Here is a 25,623-nt window from a genome sequence, read left to right as displayed (position 1 = left end):
GAGAGCACCCGGCACAGACCCCATCCATCAGTGAACCTGCTCAGTCAGATAAAACCTCCAACATACCTCAACTCTTAAACGCTCTTAAACAGCCACATACACACATTCAGCAACGGCATTGTTAATCTGCCATAAATCATATGCATACGTGCACGTGTGTGCGAGTGGTGGTGAGTGATGGCAGAGAGGATTAACAATAATTATACCTGAGGGAATTTTGACAAAATTATGTTTTCAGTTTTAATTACTTTAATGCATGAAACACAAACACAAAGCCCTTTTTTCACAGCCATTTAATTTGCAAGCACCCATTTATAGGAAAAAAAAAAAAATAAATCAATAACCCAACAGGTATTCATCTGTAAATTGACTTGTAAAGCAGAAATAAGGGAGACACATGATGAAAAGTTTAAACAGTGCATTAAATTGCATGTTATTCTAACAGTGATGACGGATTATTTCATATAAATGGAAACAACTATCAATAATACTAATAACCGATAAACAAATCCTGATATGAATCACCCAGCTGTTTCAGATGTTGGAATTTGTTCACAAAACTTATGTGAAACATTCACACAAACTCTCTCACACCCACACACACACACACATGTAGGAATAAAACTTAAACGTGAGGAAGACAGACATAAAGCAAGAAACAATCACGCAGTATTTAAAAACCAGCAGGACAATGTCCCCACACCGCCTGCACGGAGGACCCGTCCTCTCAGTTTTTGGGACGTTTTCAGAGTTACTCTCAGGGATGTATGTCCAGAATATGCTCAGCCAGGCTGGTGAGTTTGCTGTCCTCGCAAGCTCTGACCAGTCGGCTCAGCTTGGCCGCCCTTCCCTCTGCCTGGATGAAGCGGCTGATGAGCTGATAGGCTTGCTCATACAGCCCTTCCCTCTCGTACTCGTAGGCCAGGTTATCTATGGCTGGGCCCTTCAGAGCACGGCAGCTTTTCCCCAGTGCCCTCCCGACATGCTTCCACTGGCGGCCTACTCCGTTGGAAAAGCTTTGAACATCTGCCGCAGTCAGCATTCGGTCTTCTGGCATGCCGAAGGACAAAAAAAACAAAACATGCAAACTGTGATTAACTTTGATTGTGATTACATAAACTCTACTTTATAAACAAATGAATGTGTAAATATTATTTAAACATGTTTCCTGTAATATCCATGACTAGATGTTCTTTTGTCAGCAGGAAGTGCTGCCTTGGTCTGATTCATTAATGTGATGCCTCTGAATCATTAAAACAGCATCACTTTTTGTTTTTGTGGCTATTTGAGGACAGTGATACTAGCTTTAAACCCAACTAGTCCATCATACTCAAACCTATTACTTGAGAGCATTTTGTTGTTAAGAAATTCTGCTGATGGGGATTGTGAATCTAAACGCGTTGTGCCACATTAAATTATTATGCAACTCAGATGGGCAGCTTTAATAAAGACTACATGCGAATGTTTCCTTGGGAGCCACATAACAGTCGTTTTGAGTCCAAAGCTCTCTCTGTTTTTACTACTGTTTGGTATTGATACATAAGTCTTCAGGTTCTGTGGTTGCCTGCTAGTGGATGTCTTTCTGTTAGCTGTCTAGTGCTGGGCAGAACGCATTCAGAGGGCACAGTGAGGACATATCTCTCATGACAGCTTGAATCAAAACAGTAGCTGTGCACCGGCAAACTAAAACCAAAAGAACAAGATTATAGACTAAAATTAGAGACTAAAAAGCATGAAGCGATTGAAGCTGTCACAACCTGCTTTATCACACCTCCCAAACTCTGTGGTTTCTTTATTAATATGAAAAACAATAAACAGCTCAATTTTTAAGGATGGATATTTGTAATATTACATACTGTAGAATCAGATTTTTATACGACATGCTGTCTCTATCTTATCTTTTTTTTTCCATTTCCAATTAAAAACCCCCACATCATCTAACAAATGCCAAGAGAACACGTTCATGTCTGTTTTTATTTCCACTAGACAGATCTCATCTGTTTTATAGCTCAAGGTTTAAACAAAAGCCACTAATTCTCTCATCTCTAATTTTTTTTTTTTAATTTCAGGTAACCCAGTATGAAATCAATCCAAATATGCAAACCAAATACATTATCTGATTCCACTAATCTCTTCCCATAGACTGGTAGCCATCATTTTATAAAAGGCTGGATTAGAATTGAAAAAAAAAAAAAAAAAAAAAACCAGCTCTGAACTCATAAGCTGCCAGAAAATGTAACACAAGAATCAGCCTAAAAGGTGGATGTTGTGAGGAAGATACCATGTACTGGACAGCTGGTTGCTTTTTAAAAAGTTCACATAGTGAGGCTTCCAGTTAGCAGCTGATAACAGCATGAAACAGTTGCATTTTGACAATGCAGTAATGACATGTATCGTTTTAAAACAAATTCCTTTCCAAGCTCACAGGATTTTTGGATTATACTACAAGGATGTTTCCTTTCAATTAAATTCAGTTTTATTCACGTGGCACCGATTCACAAGGTGAGGCCACGCATGTGAATTCACTGGAACATGTTCGCTGGGAGCAAATGCTTGGCAGCACCGCTTCCACTCCATTTGTCACTGAACTTTGTGCTTCAGTGCATCGTGCCTTAAAAAAAAAATCTATCCCAAATGTTTTTTCTATCTCTAATTTATTTTGGAATAAAGTGTAAAAAAAAAAAAAAAAAAAAAAAAAAGTAGAAGAAGAACAAGAAGAAGAGTGAAAAGCAAAAAAAGTTGTCTAAACTCACCAAACACTCGATTCTGAAACTTAAAAAAGTTGTCGGGGACGGGCAACTCTTCCTGTGTGCCGGTGGGCGGCTGAGGGGCCGGACCCACGACCTGACTCTGCAGCTGCCGCTCCAGGTGATCGATCTCCTCGTCGCGCAGGCGCTCCGGCTGACATATAGACACACACACACACATACAAAGAAAACCCCACTAAAACACACTCATAAAAATATATATTTATATATATATAAATAAATAATCAAACATAACCATAGCTTTCACAGAAGTTCACCTTCAGCCCAGCCCTTGTGTGGTTTCTTTACTGCTCTCTCTGCTGTTGTTTGCCACACCATTAAAATGTTGCTGACGCACTAACTTCCATTTACGCATAAACACTAAAGAAGTATACAGTGTCCCTACCTTTTTTACAATGTGATACCTTTAAGATTGTCTTTGCTGTTAGATCAGAAGAAATCAATATACTTGACCATCTACATTAATAGAAAATAACGCACAACAGCAGCGTTACAGCAACTATAAAACGTCAAGACCACCTCCACGTCCCAAAGAAACAATGCAAAATATTTTCCAACAATTGAATAACCTATTCCTTTTGATTCGCTGAATTCTCTCACTACCACAATAAGCAGCTCTTGTTTCCTTTATGCACCAGCACTGTCAATCAACAGCGCACAAACAAATATGTGTTTGTTAAAAAGGAATCTGGAATGGGTAAATACTAAAACAATAATATGACACCTTGTGTATAAGAGGGAAAAATATTCAACCAGACTGATATTTCTTTAAACAGAGACTGGAAAAACTACAAATAGCTGCACTGACTGTCTGACTTGTGTTCAGAACATAACTGGAAGTAACTGAACCAGAACAGTGGCAAGATGATTTGTATGAGTGGAGTTTTCACTGTATTTGAATTTACCACACATTACTGTATACACTTGGTACAAATCTTTGTTTCCTTCAGGTTAAGAAGCATTGGCATGAAAGTGCAAACATGTAAATACCAGTGCTCTGTTTGAAATCCCTAATCAACTCTCAAAGAGGGTTCCAGGATACCTTTGAAAGCTGGATGTGATGTAGGCAAACTTCCAGCTTGTCCAGACAGAAATCCAAGACGTGTGTGCTGGCCTTGAGCTGGGTCTCCACAGTGAGTTCTTGGGGCAGAGCGAGAAGCCGGGAAGCATGTTGAGAGAAGGACTGGCTCACTGCTCCAGAGCTATAGTTCTCCAAGAACTGCTGACATGCTGCCACATCCACAAATTTCACCTCCACTCCCAGGAAGGGCTCAGCATCGTGTACCTTTAGGATCTCATAGCCACCCAGACCACCTGCAGAATCTGACCGTGGAAATACTGATTAATTAATGTGACAACGTCAAAAGATATTCATCTATTTTTAACATTCAACATGCCTAAAAGATCCACATTGAGATGTTCACCTGTAAGAGTCAGCTTGATGACTTTGAAAACAACAAACTTTCCCTGTTGGTTTTTGTACAGAGAAAGCAGGTCGACGCCCGGAGAGAGTGACTGCAGAAACATGACAGCACATCCCGTCCATGGCCCTCCATCCACAGTCTTGTCTGCCATTCTCTAAACACAGAACAATTCAGTTTCTGAGACGCAGTGAAGCAGATACACACAGATAAAATATCCCGGATGGAGGATCCTTGTCTCCAACGTGTGTCTAGAGTTTTCTTCATGACATTATGGCAACACTGAAAAGAGCAAAGCATCATCTCTCATACAGAATGGAAGAGTTCGGGGTCTTCACAAAACATCTTAAGAATGATTTATTAAAAAATAAAATAAAATGATATTAACATATAACATTCAAAAAACAAAGGCAAGATGTAATTTTCTGTTGGTGAACCTTTTCATTGAAACGCTTTTTTTCTGTAGCTTAGCCATTTCAACTTAAAATGTGTATGAAAACATAAACCTCAGGACTGGAGTCAATACTATCAGCAGTCAATGATTTAATTTCATAGAATTTATGTAAGATATAAACTTAACTGAAGTTTTGTGGAGCTCAAATCAGTTATCCATAGGACAAATAAAGATTCTCTGGTTCAACTTATTACTTATTATAGCTATTTTTTCTTACTGTAAACTGGATTTGTCTGGATTTTGTAATTTAAATTAAAAACCACCTCACCACTTTCAACTGTGTAAAAGAATATGTGAATCATTCTTTATTTTCTAAAAATAACTGATCATTTACTTTCCCTTAAAAAATAAGGCAATGAAAGCATATAATCTCAGTTATTTGTCTTTATAATAAATTGAGAATCTGACATTCTATTAGCTGTTACCACTTTAATCACCTTCATCCAATCTTACAAAGAAAATTAATCATGTAACCATACTTTATACAAATGTGAGGAATAGTGACATTACGGTACATAAAAACTTGTATAATGTGGCTCCTCCCCTCCATCAGTCCAGCGCCTGACCAACTTCTCTAACCTGGAAGAAACACCAAAACGCCTTCTGATGTCTGCATGCAACCCAGTTTTTTGTGTAAAAAGGCCTTCTCTGACCTGGATTACAATGCATTTTCTCATACACAACATGCTTGGCAAGTGGGTCCATGTCCACAGTTTAGCCAGAATGTAATTATATAATATCCTATCTGCCACCGATCTGGAAGTATACTGTGAGATTATTTCACCAGCTGTGTGAGGATTACATGATCGCTTGGAGCTTAAAATACATCACTTATCTTTTACTGCCAAGGGTTACCTCTAGTATTCCCTGGACAGCTCTGGCATTTGGGGAACGAAATATATGATTCATTTTGAATTGTCTTCAAGAACATATAGCTCACAGCACTGTCTTATAGATACAAGTCTAAAATAAGTAAAAATCATCAAAAGTAAAAAAGTATTTTTTATTTATTCATAAATATAAGAAATGTATGATAAATATCTACCACATTTTTCAACCTGAAAGGTTTCAATAGCTTGTCTTCTTAAAAAATCTTTGACACTCCCTTTTGATTTCTAAAGGGCTCTAGGATCTCAAGTTTGAACAAGAGTCCTTTTTCTTGCATCAAATTAAGCATGAGGGGAATTCCCAGTAATAAGAAAAAGTGACCTATATATCTAGCTGAGCTGAGCTCGTCTGTTTGTATTTGCAACAAGGAAGCAGGTGCTTGATGACACTTGAGTAAACATGGTGCTAAAGGACACAGCTATTTTTCACAGTCCAGGATGAGCTTTTGAAAGAAAAAAATAAAGACCCTCTATATGTTTTTCCAAAAAGGATGTTGTGTAAGTATTCATTTGTCCTGCATAATCTAAAAACCAAGCAATATTTCTACTTATCATGGTCAGAAGGTAATGGCAGATTTAAAATACAAGGAGCAAAAGGAAAAATGTAAGGTGTGAAGGCGTAGCTGTGAGTCCTATTACAGATATGTTGACCTCAATTAGCAAATACTCACTCACTGGCTTGTAATATGCAACAAAATGATCAAAATGCATATTGTTGTATCTTAAACTTCATACCAATAAGAATATCTTGGTCTGTGTCATAATAGATTTAATTGCTGGTACCCCTCAATTAAAGAACAATCCACTATAATCACTGAAATCACTGAAAGCTTTTGAATTCTGGTTTAACAAACATTTAAAAGCCAAAATAATAAAACTAGCTTGGTGAAAAAATTATTGGACCCTCATTTTAATATTTTATTGTGCAAGCTTTTGAGGTAATCACTTTGATCAAGTGACTTCAGTAACACAATAAGACTTCTGCACCTGTGATTATTTTTATGTTAACCAGCTGTCTCAGGTGTGAAAGGTTTCTTCTCCAGGATGCACGTTTCAGTTTTTTCCACAGATGTTCAACAGGATGTATATCAGGGTTCAGAGAAAAAAAACTTCAGAATAATCCAATATTTTGTTCTTAGCTATCCTTAGGTGTGTTTTTTTCTTCTTCTTAGGTGTGTGTTTCAAGTTACTATGCTGCAGAGTCCATGACATGCAAATGAGATCAAGCTCTCTGTCATTGAGCAACACATTTGACTCCAGAACATCTTGATCATATTGAGATTTTGTATCATTGCAGATAGCATTGCATAGATTCAAGACACCCAATACAGCTGCAGCGCCAGAATATGACTGATTCTCCTCCATATTTTACAGTAGCTAAAGTGCTGTTTGGATGTTGTTTTTTTAAACACTTATTTTTTTTAAATCTGGGAAGATAGAGCTGGTGTGTCCTAAAAAAGCATCAGTTTTGTCTCATCCGTCCAAAGGACAGTTACCCAGCAGCTTTTTTTCTTGTCAATATGCATTTTGTCCAAGTTTTTTTTTTTTTTATGGTTTGCTTTCAACAAATCAATTACGGTAAGTCGACTTTGGGTCAAACAGTGATGGATGGTGTGATCTACACTGATGTACCTTAATCTTGGAGTTCACCTTGACTCTCTTTGGAATTTGTTCTGGAGTATCTGGTTACCATTTGTATTATCCATCTCTTCAAGTTTGTCATCAACTCCAGCTACAGATGTTGCCTATAGTCCTATAGAGCTCAGGACTGTGACGTCAAAAGTCCCAACATGCACCATTGTAGAATCTAAAACACGCCATTTTGGCAGTGAAGCTGAAGCTGGTGAGAAGGAAGTTTCTGCACCAGTAAACGGTAGTAACGATGCCCGATAGCTGTTGTGCACCGGGATGCCAGAATATTGAAAAAAGGGGAACAGATAGAGCTTTTTATTGGATTTGTAAAGATCCAGAGAGGCAAGATAAACAGATTTATGCCATAAAATGCTCAACTAAGACAGCTGACATGAGCAGTTCTCACCAAATCCAGCTGTGCAGTTGCAGTAGGCTCTTCTGACCACTATCCATGCCTTCATACGAGGGTCATTTAGACTTTGTCAATGACTCACTTAAAAAATAAATAAATAAAAAAAGGCACCTGCATGATAACTATTTATCATAGACGTATGGAATCAATGCTAAGGTGGTGCCTTAAAATGTACATTCACACAGTAAACAGTCTAATTTATCCAGCGTAAATCCACAGTAAATTTTAAATTCTAATAATTGAGTTCTAATAAACATGTGGATTACATTAGCCTAGGTCTGAATGCTCTCAGAGTGCACTGTATATGTGGCTGTGAATGTGCATATAGGTCCAAATGTGTATATTAGTATCAGTGTGAAGTTGGATGTGAACGTCTATCTGACTGTCAATTTACAATATTAAAATTTAGCATTAAAATAATAGATTACTTTCTGCATTACTTTATATATAAATATATTTGTTTGTTTTTTTTTAAACATTTTTATAAATTCATAAGACTTGGAAAACCGGATTGATATTGGTGTAATTATGGAATATTAGAGAAGGGGTAAGATTAAATAAAAAAAAAAAGTACTTATTTAAAAAAACAACATAGTTTCTTTTACCTGAACTAAATAGAATAAGAGTGATAACTTCACATAATCAAATGCAGAATCATAAACGTACAATGCTGATATTAAATGTTTTGGTCATCCATATTGTTGACCAATATTGCAGTTGCAGTTTATATTTATATGGTAGCCAGGGGAGATATCAGATGTCGTGAGCACAGTAGTAGGAGCAGTCAATCTGACTAAGATAACTGTAGCTGTAGTGGGTTGTTTTTTTTTATCCCAACTATCTCAGGTAAAAGTGGAACTACAAACTCTTTCAATATAGCTTCTGCACAAAGGTCCACTGAAGGGTCAATAAATAATCCATACAATGTGTAATTCTCTAAGAAAATGCACGTGCAGTATCTTAACAACTGCATTGTAAAATCATTAACTTTGACTTTCGTTAAATCGGATTTCTTAAAATGGTTTTCTTTCAACATCTATTGAGTTCAGCATCAATCCTCATGAAATTAAGCCAATTATCTTCTTCTCATTTAACCCAGGTCAATTTAAGTACCGGTATACTGGCTGGGTTCAACAAAGTCTGACTTCGACAGAACAGTTGGTTGTCAGATCAGGTAGGTGAAAAGGTTTGTTCACCCGAGGCGTATGCATTCAAGGAGGTCTATTCACTTGCCTTGCCTGATTTTACCTTCCTTAAGTTTTCATTCAGCTGCTACATTGAGTCCATTTTTCAGACCTAGCTTAAAATGGTAAACAAACAAAAACTGTGTTTAAATTAATTAATGATGAATTTTTCTCATAAAATAAAACATATAAACAATTGTGAAAGAGGAGAGTAGTCTACTTTTTACAATATCTGTCTTCAATAACTAATCGCAGTAATGGATCTTAATATCTACATTTTGTGTTGTGATTGGAGTTGTTTAGACAATTAGCTAGTCTGAACATGTACAGTAAGTCTAAAATCTCCCAGTGGTGTGTTGAGATGAAGTGACTGAGAAGACCATAGCATATGATTATCTTGATTTCATACTCATCAAACCATTTAGAGACCCTGTTACAACCAAAAACGTAATAACGGCCAATAACGTAATAACTGCCAATAATGTAATAATTTTGGCCATTTCAAATGTAATAAAGCCAATAGTGTAATAATGTGCCAATAATGTAATTAAAAAAAAGTTTTATTACATTATTGGCACATTATTACACTATTGGTTGTAACAATCCCAACCCCCCCTCTATATCGGATGAACCTGCTTGTATAGCTGATGAACATGGCTTTCTGTTTCAAACTGAAGCTAATTCTGATAAACAGTCTATGGCTAACCCTTTGGTTGACAATGACATTGAGGATGCTGGAAATGAGCTGGGAGGCCAATACCTGCCTCCAGAGATTTTATCAAGAATTATTGAATTTGCTTTAATTCAAGATAGGTCCCGCAGTTCAGATTTTGGGATTGGAAATAAATAATAATGCAAGTCCAGGAAAATATATGGTGAATTCATTTGACACCTCAACACCCTCAACGAGACAATGATTTTGTGGTATATGCATGGTACACATGAAAAATTGCCTGTTCAGACAAGAACATCTATGAATATCTATTTGGCCAAAGAGGGGAAAGACCACACAATTATGAGAGAGAGAGAGAGAGAGAGAGAGAGAGAGAGAGAGAGAGAGAGAGAGAGAGAGAGAGAGAGAGAGAGAGAGAGAGAGAGAGAGAGAGAGAGAGAGAGAGAGAGAGAGAGAGAGATATCTTGGATGAATAAATATGACGACTATATGTCATCCACTAACTGCCCAAAAACTGCAAAAATCTTTATTTCCAAGAGCTGCTGTCATATTTATGTGTTATCACATTATCGGCACCAGTTATTACATTTTGAAAGGTTTTTTTTAATACCAGGCCAATAACGTAATAACCAGCCAATAATGTAATGCCTTATTACATTATCGGCAAAAAGTTATTACGTTATTGGCTCAAAAGTTTTATTACATTATTGGCACATTATTACACTATTGGCTTTATTACATTTGAAATGGCCAAAATTATTACGTTATTGGCAGTTATTACGTTATTGGCCGTTATTACGTTTTTGGTTGTAACAGACCCTTTTCTCCTCACAGAAAAAAAAAATCTGTCATCCTGAAAGAAACCACCACAGTCAGAATACAAATATTTCATTGTAGGATGAAGGGTATCACTTGAAGTTTGAATTGGTTGTAAAGAGCTTCACCCTAAAAAGTGAGCAAAATATTATTTGTCATAACAAAGCTACCAGATTCCCTCACTTAATGTTTAAAGTAAGGCACTCGGATTATTAAACTGAATGCGTTACCAGTTATGTACCCATTTTTACTATACCTTTTTAAAGCTTTTATTCATAATATAAACTAAACAGCTAATATAAACTAAAAAAAAAAAAAAATATTACACCACTGGAAAGCCTGTTTATTTCCCTTCCCCTTATATGGTGCACCTCTGTAAGAAACCTGTATTTGTGGGATGAGCAGCAGTGTGGAATATGAGGGTTACGCCCATGAAAATTTGCAAAATCTTCTCTGGCAGAGCCAAACAGATTATTTTGCCACTGACTCTTGTTTGGTGGATTGGATGATTTGAAGTTTGAAGAAAAAACAAATACTGCTAATATATTGCACTGCACAGATGTCTCAGAAAATGAATTGTTCTGTGTCAGTCGACTGTCACCTTAAGAATTTATCAAGGTTAAAAGATCTTATGTCTCAGCAGGACCTGAAAAAACTATTCCATGCATTCATCTTTAGCAGGCGTGGTTATTGTAACAGCATCTTTACAGATGTACCTAAAAAGTCAGACAACTGCAGCTCATTCAGAACTCCGCTGCTCGAGTCTTCACTAAGACCAAAAAAGTGGACCATATCAGTCCAGCTCTGAGGTCTTTACGCTGTCTGCCTGTCCGCCAGTGGATAAACTTTACATTTCTGATGAAGACCAAAACACATCAGTGACCTCCTGTCCCAGTATAAATGTTCCTGACCCCTCAGGTTATCTGGATCCGTTCTTTTATCTATATTATTTAGAGTCAGAACCCGACATGGAGAAGCTGCATTCAGCTTCTATGCTCCACATGTCTGGAACAAACCCCAAGAAAGCCTAAGATAAACTGAAACACTCACTGTATTTAAGTCCAAGTTGAAGACACACCTGTTCTCAGCTGCATTTGAATAAAGCTCCACATCTGCAGTTCCAAAACGTAATAATATTTTAAACTACTGATTTGATCTGTTTTTATCTAATGTACTTATTTCCTTTTTTTTTTTATTTTAAATCATGCTTTTATTTATGTTTTAATGTCTTTGTAAAGTACTTTGAATCACCTTGTTGTTGAACTGTGCTACAGAAATAAACGTGCCTTGCCTTGCCTTTAGAGAATGCCAGACAAAACTGTGATTGGAGGGCCACGAGGAGCACACTCAAGTGTTCAGTGGGGTTGAGGTCACAACTGCTGGCAGGCATTTCCATCCTCTACACTCTGAAGGTAGTCTCTGATAAACCCTGCTCTGTGGGGGTCGAGGTTTTCATGTTGGAGGATAGAGTTCGGTCCCAGACTATGAAGATATGGGATTGCCACTGGTTGCAGAATCTCAACTTGATATCTTTCTGCATTGAGATTATTTTCAAAGATGACAAGCCTCATTTATCCAGAGAGGGAGATGCCACCCCACACGATGTTACGCTGTCAGTGCAGCAATCAGCATAGCGTTCTCCACGTCTTCTCCCTACTTTAAACCTACAATCCAACTGCTGTAGTCAGAATCTGGATTTACCACTGAGCTACCAGTGGTAAATCCGTGTTATACGTTATGCTCAGTGTTGTACCACTGAGCATAACGTTCTGACACAAGTGCAAAAGGGCTTGACGGTGAAGGAAATCATGGCAGGCGTCCTGGCAGCCCTATGAGACCGAAGATTCTCTGAGCAGAGAGCTGTCCCTGTCCCAAATACAGACTATGGTATCCAAGTGCTGACAGGTCGAGGAAACGTCTTCTTGGGGTGTCATCTACTTGGGGCGCCAACCTCGCAGCCTGTGTCTGACATCCCCCATTATATGGAACTTGGCCTTCAGCTTGGAGATGGTGTTTGGACCAGCTTGAAGCCCTTGGAATACCAGAAGCTCAAAATAGGAGTCAATAGCAACAGCAAAATAAGCTGTTTGGCTCTGGCAGAGAAGATTTGGCAAATCTTTCATGGGCGTAACCCACATATTCCACATTGCTGCTTATCCCACAAATATGTGTTCCTTATAAATGTGGCACCATATAAAAGGGAAATAAACAAGCTGTCCAGTGGGATAAGATTTATTGCTAAGAAGCATTGTTACAACAAAGAAATAATCTACCAAACACAAATGTCCTTACTTTTTGTGCTAAGTTTATATTATGAATAAAAGCTTTAAAAGGCTATAGTAAAAATGGGTACATAACTGGTAACGCATTCAGTTTAATAATCCGAGTGTTTTACTTTAAACATTAAGTGAGGGAATCTGGTAGCTTTGTTATGACAAATAATATTTTGCTCACTTTTTAGGGTGAAGCTCTTTACAACCAATTCAAACTTCAAGTGATACCCTTCATCCTACAATGAAATATTTGTATTCTGACTGGGGTGGTCTCTTTCAGGATGACAGTTTTTTTTTCTGTGAGGAGAAAAGAGTCTCTGAATGGTTTGATTAGTATGAAATCAAGATAATCATATGCTATGGTCTTCTCAGTCACTTCATCTCAACACACCACTGGGAGATTTTAGACTTACTGTACATGTTCAGACATTGTCTAAACAACTCCAATCACAACACAAAATGTAGATATAGAGATCAATTACTGTGATTAGTTATTGAAGACAGATATTGTAAAAAGTAAGCTACTCTCCTCTTTCACAATTGTTTATATGTTTTATTTTATGAGAAAAAGTCTGATTTTGAAAAAAAACTAATCCCATCATTAATTAATTTAAACAAAGTTTTTGTTTGTTTACCATTTTACCACTTACTTTTTGTAATACATGATTATTGATTAATTTATATTAATTGATAAAATGGATACAATTATGAAATTATATACTTAATTCATTTTTATTTATATTTAATTATAATCTGACTTCTTATTCTTTCAAAAGGCTTCCAGACAAATCCATTTATAAAGCATTTACTAAGAGAAGATGGATGAGTAGTTATTGAAGACAGATATTGTAAAACGTAGGCTACTCTCCTCTTTCACAATTGTTTATATGTTTTATTTTATGAGAAAAAGTCTGATTTGGAGAAAACTAATCCCATCATTAATTAATTTAAACAAAGTTTTTGTTTGTTTACCATTTTACCACTTACTTTTTGTAATACATGATTATTGATTAATTTATATTAATTGATCAAATGGATACAATTATGAAATGATATACTTAATTCATTTTTATTTATATTATAAACTGACTGCTTATTCTTTCAAAAGGCTTCCAGACAAATCCATTTATAAAGCATTTACTAAGAAAAGATGGATCATTGAATGGTCACACATAAAGCAAGACTAGCTCCACTAAAATATCCAGTACAACATGCAGAATTTTGATTTGTTGATATATTAGTGTAGATTAAAAAACGTGGTCTGAAACTCTGCGGTTGCTAGGCAACCCACACGTCCAGGACAGGTACAGGTGATTCTCGTTCACGTGAAAAAAGGAAAAAGAAAAAAGGATAGTTTCCTGTGTAACTATCCATGAGGGGCCATGCGCCTGTGTGTTACTTTTGTCAGTAATTTGATGGCAGTTTTGCCAGATTTAGCCATTTGGAAACTAAAACCATCGTGAGTTTTTAATTTTAAAACTTTATATTCACGTCATTAGACTGACATGCACGGCTCGTGTTGAAAAAAAAAACCTTACGTACAGTAGAAATAACTGCCGTAAATCTGCTCTAACTAATGTAGCGTTTACTAAGAGCTTTACACGCACTGGGGTGGACAAACGTGGCTCCTAAGTTACTTTCCCGTGAGTTAAAAGTGAATAAAAATGGAAAAAAAACGTACCTTTTAAAACTTTCTTATGTTGCTCGGTGACGCTTCCTCTTGAGGAATAACACCCTCTGACGCTGAGGATCCTCGCCTCCTATTGGCTGAGCGGAAACCAAGGTCCGCTCTGATTGGTCCAAACCGACATGCCGCATGAGTGAAAAAAAAAATCATGAGGGGCAGGAAGTACTTTTTTTTTTCCTTTATTACACTTTCATATTTAGAGCAAATGTATATATGAAGAGTTTATGTTGTTAGTATTTCTGACTTTTTGAAGCACGATCCTTAATATATTAGTAATAAAAATCAATCGGGGCTGAAATGATTAAACACCAAAGAGCTGAAGGCGATAGTTTGGTCAAGTGACCAAGTCAGTGGTGACATGGTGATTTAACACTTAAAGGGTTCATACTGATTATCTGTTACATCCTGATCATAACTATGGGGAATTCATATATTTTAAAAGAGATAGTGGAGAAAAAAACAAGTAATTCTGTGAAAGTATGTAGGCTTTTATCAGAGGTGTCAAAAGTATTCACATTCATTACTCAGGTACAAGTATAGATACTAGAGTTTAAAAATACTCCTGTAGAAGTTAAAGTATCAACTCAAGTAAAAGTATAAAAGTACTGGTTTCAAAACTACTTAAAGTATAAAAGTAAAATTAATGTAAGGGGGAAAAAAGCCATTAAGGACAAAAGCCATTGAAAATGAATGCATCTTAGTATAATGCAAATATATTAAAGAACCATATATGTGTACTATTGAGCATTAACATGTGTTTCAGAGATCAGCAGATATGATGACTAGTTGCCTATAAGTATTGTCATGGTGCAAAAAGTCAAACTTCAGAGGCATGTTATCATTTATCCTAATGTTTATTGGAATGTACATCCAAGTTTAGTTGCAGGAATCTGAGGGATGTAAGAACAAAACTGGACAAGAACATCTGTGCCACAACCACAACCAAATTCACTCTATCCGGATGGCGCAATTTAACTGGATAGTTTTTTTTTTAAAGGCCGAAATGAAATAGAGTAACAAGGCTGTTTTTAAAATGTAAGGAGTAAAAAGTACAGATAATTGTGTGGAAATGTAAGGAGTAAAAGTAAAAAGTTGTAATTACTCCAGTGAAGTATAGATAACCAAAATTTCTACTTAAGTAAGGTAACGAAGTATTTGTACTTCGTTACTTGACACCTCTGGCTTTTATTGTAAAGAATATTTCTAATCATTCCTTTCATTTGTCAGCCAGAGAAAATGTCTTGGTAGTTCAGAGATTATTTCCCCCCTGTAGGCTAATTTAAAAAAATAAAGTTTTATGTTCTACGAAGCAATCCCTTTTCCCTTTTAATGAGTTTTGTTAGGTTTATTTATGGACAATCATTTCTTTTTCATTATAATGGAAGGCAAAAAGGCACTTTTAGCTACTCAGCCAGCTCCGGATTCTTATGCAAACTCGTGGGCTTAGACTTCTTAAGAGTCTCATTACTTTACTTAGACACCGGGCCAAAAGAGACAAAAGTAAGAACAAACATGGATTTGTTTTGGGGTTTTTTTTTGTGGATGTCTGCCATAGTCATCATTTTGACGCTGCATCTGTGTGCATTCTCTTTTGATGGTTTACTTCTGTATGGCCATCTTTATACCCTATATAGTTCTGTTGTCTTTTGGTAGGTGTTTTATTGGGCTTAGGTTCTTTGCCTCTGTGGAGCTCTCATTTACTATAAACAAACGTTAGCATTCATGTCCTCTGAACAGGCCACCTGCTGTCATGTTGAGTATAAACCCCACTAACCTCATCCAGTAATCCTTTCATGTCCTGAAAAGGTAGCATCAACTACATTAACAATTTCAGTTCTGACAATAAAATGTAAGCATTATAACAACGCTAATTCAAATCCAGTTTGGATTGGCTGGTGTGGTTCATACATAATTGATACTTTGATCCCCAGCACATTGCTGCCAAAAGTCCAAATCTGTTTAAGCAAAAGCTGAAGACAAAATGTTTTTAAATAAGCTGGGCGATCGGCTTAGAAAAAAAGAAAGAACACAAATACTTGTTAAGAAACTCACAAACGTATACAAATGCTGTTTATTCATAGTAGACAAAAGAAAAGTCATATAACCCTTTGCAAGTAGAACTACCCACAGAGCAGCTTTTGTGGTTGACGTGTTTGACAAACTTGAGAGTTTCTTTGTCTCTGTAAACGAGGGCGAGGGAATTGTCTTCTGGATACACCGTGAGGAGCTGTAAAGTACGCAGAACCAAGACAGTTATAATATCCACTGAAGTGTTTACCACATATCTATTGTTAAACTGTATGTTGACCTCAATCATCAGTACTCACTTCTTCATCCTCTTCATTGGCAACATAAGATGTGAAACCCCCGAACTCTGACTGCCACTCTATGAAGGATAGTTAAAATAATCTTTCTGTAAGCATTAGAGAGAAAATCCATACTATATCCTCACTTAACCGTGTGTGCTTATGTGTGTGTGTCCTGACCTGTGCAACCAAAAGGCAAAACAAGGTCCAGTGCATACTCTGCCGACGCTGCCTCCCCATCATGCAGCAGAGTGTAGCTGCCGTGGGACCATCGACGTACTTCTCCACAACAAACAGGTGTGCTCAGTTCTATATAATAAATAATAATGTAAATAATAAATGGTATAATAATACATGTCATGATAAAAATAACCAAAATGTTTAAGTACAAAGGCACCTATGGCATTATTTTAAAAAGAGGCAGAAACCTTTCTCTCCGCTTGTAGTTGCTGATGATTCTATTGAGGACGTTGCAGCTTCTCCCTCTGCTTCCTCCGTCTTCTTTTTCTCATCTTCATCCTCATCATCAGCAGGACAAAGGTAATGCAATCGCAGGCCAGTAAAGTTGGAGAGAAGGAGGAAGAAAGCTTCTGAGTGTAGCAGCTCCCAACAGCCACTCACACACTCAGGCAAGGAGTCCAGAGAAGCCACTTCATAACACCTGAAACGACAGTGAACAGAGTCCTTACTGCTGCACGCGTCACGTCGGTGTGTCAGGTGACTTATTGAATGTTACCTCTTATTTGGTGGACTTTTTTTCCCCCATTGAATCGCAGCCAGTCGTAGAGCTTCTTTCACCTCTATGAATTTCTCCTCCTGAAGACAAACACCCAGTCAGTCTTTGGAAACAAGTGGGCCGGATAAAAAGGCAAATAAGAAGTTACCCTGAGAAAATCTTTGAGTTGGATTTCAGAATTATCTTCAAACTCCTCCTGAATTCTCTCTTGCTGGGAAATGTCCAAGTAGACAGGATTGACCCACTCCAGCAGCACTGTCTCCTGTCAGGAACATAAACACAGGCTGTCCATTAGACAAACAGAGGCTATTGTCTTCTTAGCATATGTACTTGTCAGATTTTTAAAATGTTCAGTACTGTGTATACTAAGTAAAGAACACATCAGAAACCGTGACATAATGCTAGCTGGTACTTTTACCCTTAATTTGTAATACCAGGTCAGACTAAATCCTAAAAATATAATAATAACTCTTAAAACACAAGCAGATGGTAAATATCCCCAGAAAAAATGTTAATGCTCACGTCTCTCGGTAAATGCGGATTCCTCTGGATGGGTGGTTCTCTGTAACGAGTGGGCCGTTCCAAACACGGTCCGTGAAACCAGCCACTCAGAGACAGACGGCACTTGTCCTGTGATAAAACTTCAGACACCTGGGGGGGGGGGACATAACGTAAACTCCAGATTTTCAGTCTCACTCCTTTCTTTGAGGTAACAGGAGTTTAAAACCACAGGGTCTTGTTCTCACTTGGTGAAAGGAGACTGGTGAAACCTCAAAGAGGACGAGTGTGTTCCAGGAGGGTACAAGTGACTTCACAATACTCTGTGGCTGGAAATTACCTGATGACAGAAATAAAAAATAAAAAAAATACATTTATTGCATATAAGTGTGCGCTCTCTCTCACACACACACACACACTCACACACACAAAGTGGGAAACTCACTGTCTGTTGTGTAAAGATCGAGGGTGCCCCCGTCGCTGCTCTGCCATGGAGGCACAAGATACAAAATGAAAGCAATGCGCCTCCCCTCCAACTCATCATCATGACACAAAAGAACATCTAGAGAGACACAATTAAACTATTGATAATCAAACAAAAACTCAAGCAAACATGGAATACAACAATATTCTTGCTTTCTTTAATTCTGCAGATAAACCTGACCTGTGTATTCATATTTAGCACAAGAAATATCCACCGTGGGTTCTAGTTTAACCCCAAAGACTTCCCCGAGCCAGGAACGGAAATGCCCAAACAGAGCAGCCCTGTAGAAGCATATAACATGTATACTGAAGTCTCTGACTGTACCAACAAATGACAGTAACATTTAACATCACAGAAAATATTAAATCTGGTTACCCCCCCACTGCAGACTGTTCTCAAAGCCTACCGTGACATTTGCCGCAGCATTAATAATAAATGATCACAAAGGGGGCTCGTTATTGTATATTTAATTGCAGTATTTAATCTCCAGGGCTGTTTTTCTTTAGTAGCTGTGTCACCACTTTGCACTGGAGTGTGTCACCACTGCAAAGGAGCATTTCCCTTTTAAATTATCAAAATAACTCTCCTTTTCTTGAATCAACACCTCTTTGAACTATTTATAGTAATTTTACTGATTGGTGACCAAATGCACATCCAGCACCAGGAGTCAATGGTACAGAAGGAAACAGATCACACCTAATGACAAAACAGCTCCATCACTTTGTACCATTTGAAAACTGATGCAAATGCTGAAAAACATGGGAACAGTTGTTGCTGTTTTAATTGCTGGAAGGTTAATGGAATATTTTTGGTAAACAACTTGAATTATAGGTAGAGAAACAAAACAGCACTATTTATTTCCATTACTTAATTTCATTTCCACTATAATAATACACAGAGGCAGTTACTCAAAGCACTTATGGACCTGACTGCTACTGCAATAACATTTTTACCTGAAATTAAAAATATTTTGCTTTTGTAAATACCTTGCTTCATAACTGTAACAAAAAAAAGGTTCTGTTTATGTCTTCTACAATCTCTGCATTTCTTGTTCATTGGGACGACAGGTAAGTTTAACAGGTGTTGGTCTGGATTCTAATTAGACAAAAATAATCATCATATGTAGACACAGGGACTAGTATTTGTTATTCTGGTAAAACAAAGGCTTTGGCAACCGCGGCTGCTCAAGGTATTTATTTTTACATTAAACAGGTTCATATTGTTGGGTTGATTTCCAGTATGTCAGTCTTACAATATCAGTGTCAAACCTACAAAACACTGAAGAGAAAAAAAGCCACCTTTTGCTTTAAAATGGATGAACTTGTGCTAACTGGTGCGTAATGTGTAGTTGTAGTTTTTGTTTGTTTTGTTAATTTAAATCACTTTACAAATTTTGCATCAAATGTTAACACTTATTTTTGACCCAAAAACACAAAATGAAAGAAACTGACTAATTATGAGACAGTGGTGATCTCTGGCTCCACCTGGTGGACGTAATCGTCACATACCACAATTCTTTAATTCATACTCTTGTCATATAAAATAACATCCTTGAGTTTACTTAAGAATGCAGACACTGGTCAAAGCTACAGCACAGATGATTTATCACTCATTTACTGCGGTGCATTGATTAGCAATGAGTAAAATTTAACAGAAAAGTCAAAGTATTTCAAAGAGGAATTTGTAAGATGGGATGTACGCTATCTACCAGGATTCAAAGCATCTTAACTGTCATAAAAATGTTATGAAGTCGATTACGTTAAGTTTGAGTTGCTATTTCAATAACTGAGCTACACATTTCAGCACTGAAGGCTAGTAGTTCTGCATGTAATCTGAGGTATAGTGCAGCCAAAGCTGCTCCTTATATCATTAATTCTCATAAAATTACACTCTAACTGCATTTCAGCACCATTTCAGTTGTCAGTGGCAAAACATCAGCAATAACATAACTACAATCTCTTCCAATTTTGATGCTTTGTATTTCGAATCCATCAAATCTCCGGTTTCAGTATGGTTTCACGGGTTAAATGATTTCTGCAGCACACGCTGTTTCAGAGAGCTGTCGCATTCATATCAATGTCCAACACCTGCAGGTATGAATGGGAATAGTCCAATCAGATCTTTACTCACTCAGATTTACATGTTTTGGATAATGTGACTGGTAGTGTGAATGTAGCCTAAATTAAAATAACTTACAAAAGGAAGTTTCACAGCAGACAGTCAAAATATTGCAAAAGCAGGAAAGATACAGATGTGAATATTAACATTAGTCATAGCTCTATTCCCATGTGTTGTAAAATTTCATCCATGAGACAGTCACGCACATTTCCATAACAAGGCTGTACTGAGTATAAAAAATAATATTAATTTATATTAATTATATAAAATGTATAATACATCAAATATATAAGTATTATAAATGTATAATACTTCTTGGTGTACAATGTATATACACACACATATATATATACATACACACATTAATAGGTCCCTCTGTGAGAGAGAAAATATTGATTACAATAAAAGCAGGTTTGTGTGTCCTGTGTCACAGATAAACTGCGGATCAGGCAGTGGAGTAGTAGATTAACGTGCCATAAATTGTTACGTCAGCAGCTCAACCCTAGCTCTGAAGAGAGACAAAAACATAAAAATGTGCATAAAAATAGGGCATCTGTTTTTAGCATGTTGTACCGCTTATCCATCGCCCAACAGAATAAGATCCCTCAACTGAAAGCACCACCCACATAGCTATATTACAGCAGCTCACACTAACTTCTATCACACATAACACACACTCTGTTACCTCAGTCCTGCGATATGAGGCTCTTCTCTCTTCCTCAAGTCATCTGACTATAGGGAAACAAGAAAATATATTCATAAAGAAATCATTTTAAACTATACATACATATATACAATAAATAAATGAAAAAAAAATGAGACAGAATTAGTGGGAGGAATAAATTAATTGAATACCTGTTTAAATTTGTACAGATCATTTGACTTCTCATGGAAGTTGAGTTCAAGCAGCTCACTCTGGAGATTTTCAACGAAGGTTTTGCTGCTGAGGAAGTTCTTGATGATGCAGTGAGGGAAAGGGTGGCAGTGCAACTCCAAATCTCCTGCTCAACAATTACATACACACAAATAAGTTTAACATTTATTACTGAAACAAGCCTTTCAAAAACACTACAGGAACATGAATTAGATACCGTTTGGCTTTCCCAATGCACACTTTCATTTGTTACCAGTGAAATAGAGAACTGATTTGAAAATGTTTGTATTTGTTTTCCATTGAAAGTAGCATTTAAAAACATTAATGCATCAGCTTCATAATGCATCAATTCACTCAAGACCTCTTCACAACAACTCCCTTTTCCACGTTCCCACTCTCGATCAAAACAAAAGACTACTGATCTCGTCTGTCACCCATTCACCAGGCTCTGGGACAGGAACCACTAACAAATTAACAATTATTTTAATGAAAATGAAAAACAAAAAGGAACGTTTTGCTCATCACTCTCTCATTTTCACTTCAGTCATTTCTTTCTTGAGTCTCTCTATCGCCTCTGCCACAAGCTTAATTGTAGTTTCTGTTGTTTATGTGTGATATAAGGCCATAAAGCCATGAGCAGATACGCTGTTAACACAATGCCAAGGAGGAACAATATCAGCAATGATCGAAGGCAATTGTTACTGACCAACAAACATTTCATTCAAACTGTCAGACACAATGATGGAGAGGTAATGTGTGGAGCTTATTTGCACTGCATTACATTAGATGATACCTCATTTTTAGTGCTTGTATGGACCTGAAGGGTCTTTGTTTGTTTGTTTTTAATCATTATCCTCCCAAGATACTTTAGACCAGGGATCCAAAGTCGGTCTTCGGGGGCCGGTATCCTGCAGGTTTTAGATGTTTCCATGATTTAACGCACCCTGACAGACATGGCTGTGTTATTAACAGAGTTATGCAGTCCTTGAGGACAAGCTGATGATGAGCATTAATCAGGTGTGTGGAAACAGGGAAACATCTAAAACATGCAGGACAGCGGCCTTTGAGGACCGACTTTGGACACCCCTGCTTTAAACATTTGCATTAAAAAAAAAAGAGATTACTTCCTTTCTTACACGACTCGATAGACTAAGGTCATGTGAAGTGAAGGAGTGGTTAATTAAACTAATTATGACTTACTATGATGAAGTAACAACTTCAAAGCACCACTTTTGATTTTTTTTTTATCATTTCTTGAAATCATTTTAAATAGGTGCATTTTGTAAAATCCACATTTTTCATCAAGATTATATGATACAATGCAACAACATATTTGAATTTTGGTTTATTTTTCTGTTTATATACTAGGAAAAGGTAGCCAATATGATATTACTTCAGTTTCTTTGGATATACCAGATGAATACAAACCCGTTTTAACATTACTATAGCATGCCAGATGTTTGTGGGTTGTTGTGGGTTGTTGTTTGTGGGCATATATATATATATATATATATATATATATATATATATATAATTAGTTAGTTAGTTAGTTAGTAACACTTTATCAGTCACAAAAAGACCCCAGGATAGAGATTTCTAACACTAAATAGACATTTCCTGATGGTTGTCGCCTCACACACTCAGTGATTGTGTAAAGTGGTATATATTTTAAAAAAGGGAAAACAAGGCAAAATTTAGGTTAATGTAGGTGAAGCTACTTGTCAGTATACAATGTGTATAGGTGTATGCGTATGTATGGGTGTATATATATATATATATATATATATATATATATATGTGTGTGTGTGTGTGTGTGTGTGATTATGTGTGTAAGTAGATATATACATAGATATAGAGCAACATGTGTATGTATGTATGTATAGGTATGTGTGTGAGTATAATTACAGTATATAATAATAATACTGTTATTTAGCAGTGTGAGTACAGTGTGTGAGTATTTATAAATACAGGTTAAATGATTAGTGAATGGGGGTAGGATTAAATTTACACTTTACAGTTTACACTTCTTCCTACTCATTTTTTGCACATGTAAATTAAGATATCAAGTGTGAAAGGATTCAATTCTTTGTTTTGTTTTCTTAAACTTCTCTTGAAGTGTTGTTTTTTTACATGTACAAAAATAAAATAAAATAAATCAAATCAAATCAATCATCTACCGCTCTACTGGCCCTGGCTGCAGAGCCAGTGCTCATATACCGACCCTGGCTGCAGGGCGTCCCCCGGCTCCAAGCCTCCTGCACGGTCCTCTTCACCTGCTCATCCCCCACACCTGCACACAGCTCCGCCTTCACCTCGCAGCTACTCTTCTTCTTCTTTTTCTTCTTGTCAGTGTTGTCCCGCTCATCTGATGCTCTTTTGGAGCTCATGGCATACACTTTTTAGTGGTGACAGCAACAAGCAATCACAAACTTTGACAAGACCGAATAAAGGGCCACCGCGCGTGGATCCAGCGTGAACCGTCTCAGGTCCAGGCGTGTTATGTCGCGGAAAAATGACGCTAGTTGGAACACGATTAAGCCCAGAGTGCGGACTGTCAGGCACAACATGCACAAACTCCAACCTCTCCCAATCTCTTCAAATGTAGGTCTTCTACCAAAGGTCTGGAGGTGAGCAGTATTACTGTTTCAGGACTGTGCACTTCTGTATGGAGGATTTTTTGTGCCAAAATTAAATAAATAAATACATCATTAATTAATTAAATTGGGAATGAAATACATCATTAATTAATTAAATGTGTCATTAATTAATTAAAATTAGAATGAAATATGTCATTAATTAATTAAAATACAATTCATTTTAAGTAAAAATATATATTTATTGTTTCAGCATTTAATTAATTAATGACACATTTAATTAATGATTTCGTGTTGCGTGTGAATCATGAAATGTAAAACTGCATTTAATTAATTAATGACACATTTAATTAATGATTTCGTGTTGCGTGTGAATCATGAAATGTAAAACTGCATTTAATTAATTAATGACACATTTAATTAATGATTTCGTGTTGCTGAATCATGAAATGTAAATGTAAAACTGTCAGTTTCACTCGTCAAACTCAGTGGGCGGATTCCAAACACCTCATTGGTTCCCCTGCACATCAAGTCATGAAGGCAAATCGAATCCACATAATGGATTGTTGCAGGGCTTCGGGACACATTCCGATAAACTAGGGCCACGTTCAGACTGCAGGCAAATCTGATTCATATCTGATTCCTTCTCATATCCGATTTTCAGGGCTGACTGTCCACACTGTTTTTAGCAAGTGTCCAAATCAGATCTGGCTCTGGTTCAGACTGGGCCACATCATTGACTGATCTGACGGGTTGCCGTAGCAACGACGTCGGAGCGGAGGCGTCACCCAGCGCGTGTATTGTGTGAAGTCATGTATTTCTTTTATATATATAAAAAGATCCCAAAATATCTGTACCGTTTCTGATTGGGTCGGCAATGCGCATCATTTTTAGACATAAAAATGAACGCATACCGCAAAAGTTGTGTCTCGGCGAGGGACCCGACGTCGCAGCAAAATGAGAAACAGAGAAAAGTGTTCAGAACAAAACCACCAGCAAACTAACAAACCAACCAACAAAGCTCAGAGTTAACAAAACGAAATATAATAATATATAATAACTATATATATAATAGAAAACATGTTATTATTGCAGGTTTAACATAGGTTTTGAGCATATGGGTATTATATTTCCATCATTAGGGAGAACCCCTATGACAGAATCATCACTGTATAATGTTCTATCTAATGACAGAATTATCACTGTTTCAGCAGGTCTCTTAGGTTTATAATTCAGATTAATTTTTGTTTACATATAACATTGTTTGTAGTCATTTTAGTGCAATTTAAAGCTTATTTCTACAAATAAAATCAGCACTGTAGGCAGCGATCTTGGACCAGCGGCCACTCTGATTGGTCCAGCACGCTCACGTGACAATGTCGAAGCACTTTGTGTCAACTCCGCCTCTGGAAATAGTTCCACTTTTAAAACGTCGTTGAGATAAGCGTGAGATAAAAAGTCGTGCGCACGAGATAACAATAATAATTTCCATGTCACCTCCAGGGCTCCGTACAGACCAAAGCAGTGGATTCCACTCCGCCCACTGAGTTTGACGAGTGAAACTGACAGTTTTACATTTACATTTCATGATTCAGCAACACGAAATCATTAATTAAATGTGTCATTAATTAATTAAATGCAGTTTTACATTTCATGATTCACACGCAACACGAAATCATTAATTAAATGTGTCATTAATTAATTAAATGCTGAAACAATAAATATATATTTTTACTTAAAATGAATTGTATTTTAATTAATTAATGACATATTTAATTCTAAATTTAATTAATTAATGACACATTT

At 36.8% G+C, this 25,623-nt stretch overlaps 2 protein-coding genes across 2 annotated transcripts; both read right to left on the bottom strand.

The window, feature by feature from the left end:
• Window positions 1-276: 276 nt before the first annotated feature.
• tradd (tnfrsf1a-associated via death domain) lies at window positions 277-14,348 on the bottom strand. Its single transcript, XM_061743944.1, has 5 exons — window positions 14,202-14,348; window positions 4,193-4,346; window positions 3,811-4,091; window positions 2,754-2,901; window positions 277-1,050 (listed from the first exon to the last, which is right to left on the bottom strand). Exons 2-5 carry the CDS (start codon window positions 4,341-4,343, stop codon window positions 758-760), a joined length of 873 nt encoding a protein of 290 aa, XP_061599928.1. The 5' UTR covers window positions 4,344-4,346; window positions 14,202-14,348; the 3' UTR covers window positions 277-757.
• A 1,149-nt stretch (window positions 14,349-15,497) lies between these two features.
• ogfod1 (2-oxoglutarate and iron-dependent oxygenase domain containing 1) lies at window positions 15,498-23,708 on the bottom strand. Its single transcript, XM_061710629.1, has 13 exons — window positions 23,445-23,708; window positions 21,205-21,350; window positions 21,035-21,081; window positions 18,412-18,512; window positions 18,193-18,309; window positions 17,996-18,087; window positions 17,772-17,900; window positions 17,398-17,511; window positions 17,250-17,329; window positions 16,942-17,174; window positions 16,694-16,822; window positions 16,535-16,593; window positions 15,498-16,434 (listed from the first exon to the last, which is right to left on the bottom strand). Exons 1-13 carry the CDS (start codon window positions 23,608-23,610, stop codon window positions 16,279-16,281), a joined length of 1,569 nt encoding a protein of 522 aa, XP_061566613.1. The 5' UTR covers window positions 23,611-23,708; the 3' UTR covers window positions 15,498-16,278.
• Between the last annotated feature and the right edge of the window lie 1,915 nt (window positions 23,709-25,623).

The sequence above is a fragment of the Cololabis saira genome, chromosome 2 (genome assembly GCF_033807715.1).
Source record: "Cololabis saira isolate AMF1-May2022 chromosome 2, fColSai1.1, whole genome shotgun sequence".
Taxonomy (NCBI): domain Eukaryota; kingdom Metazoa; phylum Chordata; class Actinopteri; order Beloniformes; family Belonidae; genus Cololabis; species Cololabis saira.
This window is presented reverse-complemented; position numbering and strand designations above follow the sequence as displayed.